Source organism: Triticum dicoccoides, chromosome 1A (genome assembly GCF_002162155.2).
Source record: "Triticum dicoccoides isolate Atlit2015 ecotype Zavitan chromosome 1A, WEW_v2.0, whole genome shotgun sequence".
NCBI lineage: Eukaryota > Viridiplantae > Streptophyta > Magnoliopsida > Poales > Poaceae > Triticum > Triticum dicoccoides.
In genome coordinates this window covers 439323258-439335532 of record NC_041380.1, presented here as the reverse complement: position 1 = coordinate 439335532, position 12275 = coordinate 439323258, and the positions used below count along the sequence as shown (strand labels likewise).

General features: G+C 43.8%; 1 protein-coding gene across 3 annotated transcripts in view; it reads right to left on the bottom strand.

Moving 5' to 3' along the window:
• The window catches only part of LOC119277552 (alpha-glucosidase 2-like), a 20806-nt gene extending 14459 nt beyond the window's left edge, over positions 1-6347 (bottom strand). For all 3 annotated transcript variants that reach the window (XM_037558833.1, XM_037558839.1, XM_037558848.1), the window contains exons 1-7: positions 6191-6347; positions 5832-6096; positions 3369-3437; positions 3134-3271; positions 2936-3053; positions 2196-2278; positions 210-305 (exon numbers count right to left, since the gene is read on the bottom strand). In XM_037558833.1, the coding sequence (XP_037414730.1) occupies positions 210-305; positions 2196-2278; positions 2936-3053; positions 3134-3271; positions 3369-3437; positions 5832-6096; positions 6191-6321 (900 nt within the window). In that variant the 5' untranslated portion in view covers positions 6322-6347. The remainder of the gene's footprint in view (positions 1-209; positions 306-2195; positions 2279-2935; positions 3054-3133; positions 3272-3368; positions 3438-5831; positions 6097-6190) is intronic.
• Positions 6348-12275: the final 5928 nt, after the last annotated feature.

Here is a 12275-nt window from a genome sequence, read left to right as displayed (position 1 = left end):
CAATTATGATAGAACATGAAGTACTTACACTACCAATTGTGAAGCATCTAAAACCATCCATATTTTTAATATCAACCCAAACAAGATCGCAAATTACATGCCCTATTTGGCATTTTCAAGCAATATGCATATTTAACATGAAGGGGGAGTTAATGCAGTTTGTCATACTATTTTCATGTAGCAATTATGATTGAACGGGAAATACTTACACCATCAAATGTGAAGCATCTAAAACCATCCATATAATCGATATCCATCCAAATCACATCGCAAGGAATGCCTTTCTCTCTAAAAGTTCTGACAACCTGTGGAAATAGCACAAAAAAATAATGCCTGAAAGTGCATTCAGAGAGAGTGTGTGTGCTCAAGAAACATGAGACCATTTATTTATGGTAGTGACAGTTGGACCAACTATCCGACAACTATGCTCCGCAACTGAACCTCTTGACAGAAATAAATAATGTAAAAATATAAGCCAAGCAAATGGACCGAGATGTGGTTATGTCTTGCACCACTCGGTGAGGTCGCTTAAAACAGAAGTGTTGTGGTGGTTTGAACCGCAAACTCGGTGGTTTGGGAATTTTCTCTGAGGTACCGAGTTTTGGTTATGTTGTGCCCCTTTTTGTTAGGGCAGTTTTAACCTCTATAGTGAGTTGGTTTAAACCTCCGTTATGAGGCGGGCAACCAAAGTTTGCTCTGGGGAATTCTTCTCGGTGATCCCGAGGCTCTTCTCTGTGGGATGTGTTGTTTATCTCAGTAAAACCAAGATTCAAACTCAGTAGCTCCAAGTTTGCCCTTTGGTTTTTGCAGAGTGCATTTCAGAAATGCCAACACTGTCCCATACGGTGTCGGGATAGGTTCATGTGTGTCCAACAGTCACACCTAATAGCCTCCACGTTGATTGCGTCCTAGATGGAGGCCACTGCCTCCTAGATGGCTTGGTGGTTGCGAGCTCGCTGATCTTCTCTAAGAAGGTTATGAAGAGGCCCGAGAGTGGTTGTGGAGCTCACCATCTCCTGAGTGGAGGAACAAGCTAGCCATAGTGAGCAGTCCTTGTTACATGCTTGGATCCCAAGGGAAGAGCTCAATTCAGAGACGGCTAAGACTCTGTATCCTTGGTCTTTGTGACCTGAAAGCCTCCTCAATGAAGGTACGATATCAGTGGATCTCTGAACTTCGGTAACAAACATCGTCCATCTCCCTCCCTTGTCTCCTCTACTTACTTGCATTGCATATCTTCATATTCTTACTTGTGAAACTGCCTTGTGTAGATAGTGATTCAATTGCTTAGCTTCGTATGATTGCATATCTTTGTAGACTTGGCTTGTTGGTGCACTTAGTTCAGCCTAGTTTTTTAGGATCTGAACTTACAAAAATCTGGTTGGTTATATTCCACAATTAAACATTGCCTAAGTTGTAATTGTTTTCATAACGCTTACCCCCTCCCACCCACCATGCGACATCTGAGGTCTTTCCACTAAGGGCCTCTTTGATTCAAAGGATTTCTAAAGGAATTCTGGAGGATTCTAGTCCATAGGAATTTTCCCTATCTGGGTTGTTTGGCTCGTAGGATTATAATCCATATGAATTTTTCCTTGGTATTCATCTGTACCAGTTTTAATGTGAGATTTTTCATCCATTCCAACCTCATGTGAAGAATCCTATGTTTCTCCTGCGTACTTTTAAACACCCGTACTAATCCTGTAGTATTGAAGATGATATGCCACTCCATTCCTGTGTTTTTCCTATTCCTGCGTTTTACAAATCCTGTGAACCAAAGAGGTACTAAGCATTTTGGATAACCTTGATTACAAACTTTTTGTGTTTTCCCCTTTTTGGCGAAACAATGATGCACCATCATAGATTAGATCAATCATCAATGGGTTTACAAGAGATGGAAACATTATAGATAATATGTGGGCAAATCCTATTTTTGTATACTTATGCATTAACAATCAGAGAATAGCCTCAACACATATGGAGTCTACACTGAACTCTCTTGCAGCAGGCGCCACCTGCTGCTTCTTAGTTCACATGTGCACGACATGCAAGATAGTGAACTGGACATTACTTAAACAGTAATAACTATTACACTTTTATTCATCTTACTGAAGGGTAGGAATTGTTGCCCCTAGTATTTCCTTCAGAAAATAATGCATGTAGAAAATAAACAACCACTCTGTCAAGAAAAATACCTTGAGTACTTTCTCAGAAGAATCATAGCTCCAACGACATTGATGATAGCCAAGAGACCATTTTGGGGGCATGGCCACAGTCCCTGCAATGGATATTTTTGTATTTATACTTTTAAGTGGAGGTCAAGTTAAATACTCGGTTCCCTAAATGTCATTATTTTGGACAAAGGCAAAGTCAAGCTTTCAAAACTTTGACTACTTATGACATTCAAAACATTTATCGAATTGGAGGGAGTAACATATCCACATCTAAGTTCCAATTCTGGGTTATGCTATGACCAATTAGATATAAATGTAATTAATAATTAGCAAAATGAAGCAACAAAAATGTGCTAGATAGCGCATGGCTTTTGGGAGCAAACTGCAGACACAATACAGAACTATGATCCCACCAAAGAGCTACTACAACACTTCGATTTTCCAGTGGCTCAATTGCTCTAAAGAATAACTCTCTTCAAATATATTTTAACAGTGCCAAGTGCCAACTAATAGTGCAAAATCAGTTAAGACTTAGAACTGAATATTTTGCTCACCAGTACCATAACTTATACACTTTTTCTTGTCAAAATGGAATTGTAAATTTTATAGAAAACACGCCTACTTTCATACTAGAGCAGAGATATACAACTCCAGAGTTTCTATACAGTATGTATGATGTTAAAGTTCAAAACATTGGACATGAAAGGTACATCTGATAAACATTTAGTAGGGGAAGAGATTGATTATGAGATGAGAAGTACCTATTGCATGGGACAATGACATCGTAACTTCAGCTGGAGAATTATATGGTCCAAAAGTAATGATAGGGTAAGCAGATGGGGCAGAAAACTTGATAGTACATTCTTGTCTCAAGTCAATCTGATATAGCACACGATAATTAAGTTAAGAGAAACAGATCAGTTCAAAACATAAGCTACAGAGAAATGCAGGGAACATACTTCACATCGTCGTGTGGTGTCAGCTAGGACGCCGAATGCCTTCCCGTCAGGGAGGACAGCCAACACCCAAGGGTGTGATTGATATAATGAAGTGGTCCCTGGCCCAAAACCCCATCCATCTGTGTTCCAAGTGAAAACCTAATGGGAAGATACCAAGAGACCATGAGAGGAAATTATTTCATTTGTTGAAGAAGCAGGAATGGGACATAATTATACGTTCATCAAAGGCCCATACTCGTTTCCCAGTTCGTTCAAGTGGACCACTAGCTTCTCCTGTACCGTAGAAAGACGTCCCAGAAGGAAGCTGCTTGTTGAAAGGATATTCAAGTTAGTATATAAACTACATACGTTCATTATTTGAACAATATTACAGTTGCAAGGAGATGGTATTAGAGCGCGTAAAGCAGTAAACACATCATGATTATGTTAAGAGATAATGCACATTACCCTCCTGAAATATGGGCTGAGTTTATAGATAAAGCATAAACCCCAATAACTTTTCAGCAGAAACCCCTAAACTCTAAAAAAAGTTCACTTACCACCTTCTATCCAAACTAAATGTTCATTATTTGTTTATTTTTTGAGAAAACAAAAGCTTGCACCTCGATACATTGATGGAAAGAATAGAACTACAACTGTTCAAGCCGAAGACTGGGCCAAACAATCAAACACTCATGACAAGACCATGACAAACAGCAGGCAGACAGACATTCCAACCGACCCACGAAACAACCCTGGCCTAGATAACATCCACAGAAGCTCAAGCGCACTAAACCTACCAAAGCCCCGCCATAGGAAAAGAAAATCTGACTGTAGAGAAGACCAAAATTGGGCCTCTTCCACTTTGGAGAAGCAAGTCAATGGCATCGTGGACCACAGGCTTCCGACCGCCAATGGTGTCGAGGACTAGAACCACCAAACGCTGCTCACAACGTAAGCACTGCACCACCATACATCGCCGTGTTTTGATAAAGAACTTGAAGGCATAAGAAGAAATGCATCCACCTACAATCGCGATCTCCACTCAACATCCCGCAAGAGTCCATTTGAGGTGGTGTGTGGCTTCAACCCACTCACACCCATCGATCTACTTCCACTACCATTCTGAGAGAGGACACGTATGGATGCCAGCAAATGAGCCGAGTACATCAAGAAGCTCCATGAGACCACCAAGGCCAACATCGAGAACCAAGTACAACGCCAAGCTGCCAAGGTTAACAAGCGTCGATGTCCGATGATCTTCAACCCAGGTGATCTCGTTTGGGTACACCTTCAGCCGGAGCAATTCCCAGAGGAGAGGAAGTCCAAGCTTATGCCTAGAGGAGACGGACGTTCCCAAACCCTTCAACGCATCAATGACAATGCCTACAAAATCGACCTTCCCAAGGACAAGTACTCCGTGGGCGACACGTTCAACGCCACCGATCTCTCTCCCTGTCATGGTGATAAGCCTTTAGAGTCGAGGCCGACTAATTTTCAAGAAGGGAGAGATGATACGCCAGTCGCCAGATTCCTCGGACATCACCATGCCAAGCAGAGAGATGATACGCCAGGTTCCTCGGACATCACCATGCCAAGCAAGGAAGGACTCGTTGGACCAGTGACAAGGGCACATGCAAAGGCAATCCAACGCAGATGAGCTCCAATTGATACACTCGAGGATTGGCTACTACCGAATTTTTCCTTGGACTTACCTAACTTTTTTCCCCTTGTTTCCAAAAGTAACTAGTATATGTCTATCAGTTTCTAACTTATCTTGTCTGGTAGTTAAATAACTAGCATGCTGACTTTGTAGCATGAACTGCTAATACTGACGTACTTGTAGCGGGTAACAGAAAACAATGGGAAATCATAAATCAACACCCGGGCTTATTTTCCCTTCTGGGAAGAACGTGTAGCTTCTTTACCTCAAAAGGCCAAAACCATCAAATATCCATGGTTCCAGGCTTCATTCCAAAGTTTCAGCAAATTTCGTTGGTAAAAAAAAATCGCTCAAAATAGCTTGGCTGCTCAAGCTGTAAACATACGAAAAGCCTCAGAAGTGCAACTCAACAAATTGACATCTCTATCCAAATGTAAGCGGTGTGGGCAGCCTATTGAAGTTATTGGGTTTAACTCCAAGATTTAGCAACATTTTTTGAATGGTTCTTTTTTTATATTCAAAATTTCAACTCATTTGGTTTTCATTCTGAAATTCCCACATTTCGCTAAACTTTGGCTGCTTTGGCTAAGGTCCTTGAGTGATCACTTAGTGGAAAAGAAAGTGATCGGGTGATGACAGCCAGGGGTTGGGCCTGGAAGCAGCCTTCCTTCGAAGAAAGTGTAAATGTATCAGGGCCCGAGTGATTCACCGAAGAGACAATACCTTGAAAGCAGCTTTTCCAAGTGTTATTAGTAGCGAAACGTTCTGTCGATCAGGGGATCTTTTTTTTGGTGAAAGACCAAATTTAAATGAACACATAAATCGTCCCGCAACAATTTACAGTATCCCTAAGCATGACATTAACAAAATCAATACCACACCGCAGATCAAACACATAAAAGCATCTTATGTCGCAACAAATTTACGGTGTCCGTAAGCATCGACATTGCCAAAATCAATACCGCACCCGCGCATCAGTATCACTCACATGCTTCTCATCCACCAGCCAGAGACTCACCGCAAAACAGTAGCACTGCCTGTGCGAAGCACGCATACCTTAATCACAACCTTCTGGACGTTCCCCGCCACCTCGCACGCCGGCACGACCGCGGGACGATCCCCGCCCTCGCGCGGCTCCTCCCGCCGCCGCGGCTCGACGAACGACAGGCTGGGCCCGGCGGCGGACCGCGCCTCCTCCGACGCGTCGAACCGGAACACCCCCTCCTCCAGCACGGGCACCCAGATCATCTCCCCGACGGGCGCGGCCATCGTCGCCACCGCCCCCGCCGCGGCCGCAGGCGGAGGACTCCCGCGGAAGCACCTGCGATGAGCTCAGCGCGGTGAGGGGTCCAGACCGGAATCGCGGATCGACGCTGGAGCCGGAAGAGGGATCGAAGTCGATCGGAGGAACGAACCTGAGAGGAGGAGGAGGGAGACGAGGGGCGAGTGGACTGCCCCGGTACTCGCGCTGGTGGGAGTGGAAGCGGGAGTGGGAGAGGGAGGCGAGGAGTGGAGATGAGATCCTGCGGGTGCACGGGGACAGCATCTCTTCTTGAGCGATTCGCTCGCTTGCTTGCGTGGTTTTGGATTTGTTAAATTAATGGGACGGGCAGTGCCTGTCTACTTGTCTTGGACCCAAGTGTCTGACGGCATGGGACGCTGGAGCCTCCGGCGTTTAGTTAAATACACTGAAGGTGCCTCAACTTATTCTTTGCGTGGTCAGTTTAGTGTCTAAAGTTATAAAATACGTGAAACTGATGCTCGAACTTGTCCGGCCATGTAAATACGGTGCCTTCATTCGTATTCAGACGTACGTACGGCGTACAAACGTAACAGTGGCTAAGATGCGCCGGGTGGCCCACCCGTGAATATGTTTTACAAAAAAACCCTCATTTTTACTTACTCAATATAAAAGCCACTAAATACATTGTGTGATAGCGAGAAATAACATGAAAAAAAAAACTCCATAACAACGGCACGATCTGGCCAGATGGCCGGACTATGCTTCAAATTCAACTCCTACCTAGAAAGCTATACAATCCATGTATCGCTCTGCAATTTTCTTCTTTTTATTTTTTTTCAAGTTCCTATTTAGTTTTATAACACATAAATTTTTCCATATGATCCATATGAAAAATATAATTATCAATATGCTATTACTTTATATTTTAAATATTTTTTAATTTTCATTATTGTGCTTCGAAGAGGCAGACATGAACTTAATTTATGTGGATTTAAATATTTTAACCTATATTAAGAATTGCGAGGGGACTGTGGTATCCCCATCCCACCAGGGTTCAAATCCTGGTGCTCGCATTTATTCCTGGCGTTCATAGGGGTGAGTGTATGCACGTGTATATGAGCGCTTGTGTCTAAAGAAAAAACCTATATTAGGAATTATTGTCTAAATTTAAGAATAAAAATGTCAACTGTGTTTGTATAAATATAAGGATAATTTACACAATAACTTTTTCACACATGTTGAACTCTTTTAAAAATACATGTTGTAAACTTTTTTAATGCATGATGAACATTTTTCAAAAAAGCGTTATAATTTTATAATACATGTGAAACATTTTCCAAAAACATGTTGACATTTTTCAAATGCACTAACACTTTCTTGAAGTTTATGGAAGTTGTATTTTGTTCTTATAATTTTCTTTTAAAATGGTAAAAATAATATGAAAATAAAAAAAGAACTTGATTTTTTTGAGAGGTACATAGCAACCAAAGCAGAATTTTGGAGCATGGTGGCCACTGAGCATGTTTTTTCTTAAAAAATTTTAAATTAGCACTTAAAAGTTTCATACAAATTTCAAAAATTTCACAAAAAATGTATGCATGTGCTCTAAGTGACTTTCAAGTTTTTTTTTGAAAATTTGTTATATTATACCCTGCAAAAAAGAAGAAAACAAATCAGGCAAAAAAACTGAATTTTGCATTTATTTTACCTTTTTTGTATCTCTCACAAACAAATACAGATTTTGATAAAAAAAAAATCACATGGATATATTGCACTTCTATGTGTGCATTTACAAAAAAATGTCCGGAGTTTTTTAGCTGTAGAAATCCGTTTATTTGACTTTCGGAAAAAGAGCACAATGTGCCGGTGCTTCAAAATTATATTTTGCATTGCAACGCAATACCTAGTCTATATCTACTAACCACAGTATAGCCTGGTGGACAGCCTGTGCGTGCAACACAATCTGTAAATTTGTGGGGCTTTCATATGTGATTAAATAAAATATGAGGGGGTTTTCTAAATAAAGCTCACATCTGGGTGGGCCACCAGCACGTGGGCACGCCACGCAGGCTGGACGTACATCTGGATACGATGAAGGCACCGTATTTGCATAGTCGGACAAGTTCAAGCACCAGTTTTATGTATTTTACAACTTTAGGCACTAAACTAATCGCGCAAGACAAGTTGAGGCACCTCCAACGTATTTAACTCTTTCTAGTCGTATGCACGGCATGCGGGACACCTGGCATGTGAGTAGATAAAAATGAGGTTTAGGGGCAACTCCAACCTATATTGACTTCATTGTGCAGAATTGTGGTAGGACTACATTTGCTATAAGGCATGATACCCAGTATGTCCTGTTAAATGGGTTCCGCTGCCGGCAGATGCAGTGGCCGTTAATGTGGATGCTGCACTCTTTAAGGAGTCTTGACCGATGGGAATTGGCGTGCTAATCAGGAACCACATCGAAGATTGCTTGTTGGCTTGCCGCGAGCATGTTGACGAGGTTACCGCCCAGAATTAGCTGAAGCACTGCCGCTACGGCGTGCGGTGGCTCTCACCCGTGAGGAAGGATTTTCAAAAGCCTTTTTCATTTAGACTATTTGTCAATTATTCAAAGAACCAATGCTTCGACGGTTGATCGCTCGCCGGTGGGGCTCATCACGGCTGATATCAAGAAGTTGGCGTCGGTCTTCTTGTATGTTCGCTTTAGTCATGTAAATCGTTTGTCAAATGTCGTGACACATATTCTAGCTAGATCTTGTGAGTCCTCTAGTGACTATTTTTCATGTAACCCCGGATTGTATCCGCGAGGCACTCTCTTTTGATTATACTTGATCAATAAAGCATGATATTCCTCAAAAAAAACCATGCATCAAAGCCCCGTAAAAATCCCAAACATTTTTGTCAGCCAATGTCATGTACTACCTCCGTCCTGGTTTATTGGTTCCCTTCATATTTTGTGCCAAATTTTGATCTTAATTTTAACTACAAAATATTAATGCATGTCACCAAAAATAATATTATTGAAAACTATGTTCAAATATGAATCCAAGTATTTTTTTTGATGACATGCATTAATATTTTTCTTAGTTAAATCTGAGGTCAAAGTTTAACACAAGATACAAAGAGGACCAATAAATCAGGGCGAAGGTAGTATCAAACGTTTGTGATATGGTTTGGAAGTTCAAAATCAAACAAATCAGAAGCAAAGTTGGAGGAAGTTGGAGAGCGTCCGAGCCTTCGACACCCCTCGGCCAACCCAAAAACCTCACTTGGAGCCCCGATTTTCTCATTCCATCCCTCCCTCTTACTATGTATCCGCGTAGTTCGAGACCGACGCTACTGCCATACCACCCACTCGGCTGCATAGGCCTTGTCGAACCTTTGCCACGCAACCTGAGCTCCAGCCCTGATTTGCTTACGCCTCCCTTCCACCCCTGGTCCAGCCGCCGCCCAGGTACTGCCCATGCACATTTTTCAATCCATGACGGACACCACGTCCGCCAAGTGTTCGACCAAAGGCCATAGCCAAATGTATTGGCATTTTGTTGTTTACTTGAAGCAAACACGTTGGATTCATATGTGAAGTACTTCTACGTCGAGTTCATTGATACGTCCTTGTCAGATGAGAACAAATATGAGGATGAAACAACAACGATGCAGGGGGTTAATGAAGATGCCCGACGTGCGGAGGAGCATGTTCTCAATTTTAATGGACCAATCCTGGAACAACGAGGGATGAACCGGAATAGGGCACGGTGGCATATGGTGCTGATAGACGGCTACTTTCTCCCCGGTGCGTTATTTGAGATCTATTTCGTCGTTGATTCCGGATCCGGCGAACTGTGCTCGACCGCGCTCTACAATGGTGTCTGGGCATATGATGACTTCTTCATTTTGAAGAAGGATGTCGCTGGAAACATTGGATTCTTTGGTCACCAGAGTGCATGGATGCATGGAGAATGCTTGCCTATGGCACGGGCACAGATTCGTGGGACGAGTACCTTCAGATGTCTGAAAGCCCATGTCTCGAAATGGTCAGGTTTGCTACTACGGTGGCCATGGTGTTTGGATCGGGGTGCTTGAGAGAACCAGTTGTTGAAGACACCGCAAGGCTCATGGCAGTGTCAAAAGCAAGTGGGTGGCCAAGTATGCTCGGATCCCTAGATTGCATGCACTAGCAATGGAAGAATTGCCCATATGCTCTACAAGGGCAATATCAGAGCCATTGTAAGAAGCTCACCATCATTCCTAAAGCAAGTGGGTTTGGCACTCTTTCTTTGGGATGCTTAGGTCTCATAATGACATCAACATGCTGGAGCGGTCTCCATTGGTTGCAAGGTTGTGTGCGGGAGAAGCTACTCCATTCAACTATATCATCAATGGCCATTCCTACAACATGGGCTATTATCTTTGTGATGGTATCTATCCTACGTGAACGAATTTCGTCAAGACCGTCTCTAACCCTAAGACAAGAAGGAGCTAGAAAGTATGTCGAGAGGATATTTGGATGAATAAATGTTGTAGACAACTTGTGTGAACTTGTTTTGCGACTGTTCGAGGACCTACAAAACTATGGGATGAATAAACGTTGTGGTAGTTGATGACAACTTGTGTGATCATGCACAACATAGTTGTGGAGGATGAGGGTGACGGAGTTCGGGTGATCTTATACAACTTCCGGAGCAGAATCACATGAGCAACTTAGAAATGAAGTGGTTGGGCATTTGTGGGCACTTCAAGGAGAGAACTACAAAATGTGTCTGAATAAGTTGAATTCAAATTTGTACTATTTTATTGGAAACTCCATGTTTGGTTTGTAATATTTATATTTGAATTAGTGTTGCATTGGAATATTTGCACAACATGATTATGGATAAAGGATGATATTCGTCTGTAATTATTTTCTGTGCTCCAGACATATGAAAAAAACAGGGTCAGAAATTTGGTGCACCGGATTGGATAGTCACCCCCCTATCCACTGTCTGGACGTGTCCATAGGTGTTTGGTGTGTCCATTTTGACGCACGGAGTTGGAGTTTCCCTAATGGACGGACGTAGCTATGTAAAAGTCGGGGTTGTTGGGGAACGTTGCAGAAAACAAAAAATTTCCTATGGTTTCACCAAGATCCATCTATGATTTCATCTAGCAACGAGTGATCGGATTGCATCTACATACCTTTGTAGATCACGCGTGGAAGCGTTCAAAGAACGGGGATGAGGAAGTCATACTCTACGTGATCCAAATCACCGGAGATCCTAGCACCGAACGGACGGCACCTCCGCGTTCAACACACATACGGTCAGCGTGACGTCTCCTCCTTCTTGATCCAGCAAGGGGGAAGGAGAGGTTGATGAAGATCTAGCAGCACGATGGCGTGGTGGTGGATGCAGGGCTCACCGCAGCAGGGCTTCGCCGTTCTACTACGAGAGGGAGAGGTGTATCAGGGGAGAGGGAGGTGCCAAGACTCAAGGGGTGCGGCTGCCCCTCCCTCCCCCCCTATATATAGGCCCCCTAGGGGGTGCGCCGGCCCTAGGAGATGGGATCTCCTAGGGGGGCGGCGGCCAAGGGGTGGAGTGCCCCCCAAGCCAGGTGGGGCGCCCCCCCCCCACCCTAGGGTTCCCAACCCTAGGCGCATGGGGTGGGCCAAGGGGGGCGCACCAGCCCACTATGGGCTGGTTCCCCTCCCCACTTTAGCCCATGGGGCCCTCCGGGTGTTGGGGAACGTAGTAATTTCAAAATTTTCCTACGCACACGCAAGATCATGGTGATGCACAGCAACGAGGGGAGAGTGTGATCTACGTACCCTTGTAGATCGACAACGGAAGCGTTTGGTTGATGTAGTCATACGTCTTCACGGCCCGACCGATCAAGCACTGAAACTACGGCACCTCCGAGTTTTAGCACACGTTCAGCTTGATGACGATCCCCGGGCTCCGATCCAGCAAAGTGTCGGGGAAGAGTTCCGTCAGCACGACGGCGTGGTGACGATCTTGATGTACTACTGCTGCAGGGCTTCGCCTAAGCACCGCTACAATATTATCGAGGACTATGGTGGCTGGGGCGCCGCACACGGCTAAGAATAAGATCACGTGGATCAACTTGTGTCTCTCTGGGGTGCCCCTACCTCTGTATATAAAGGACCAAGAGGGGGAGGTCGGCCGGCCACATAGGGCGCGCCAGGAGGAGTCCTACTCCCTCCGGGAGTAGGACTTCTCCCCCAATCCTAGTTGGAATAGGACTAGCGAGGTGGG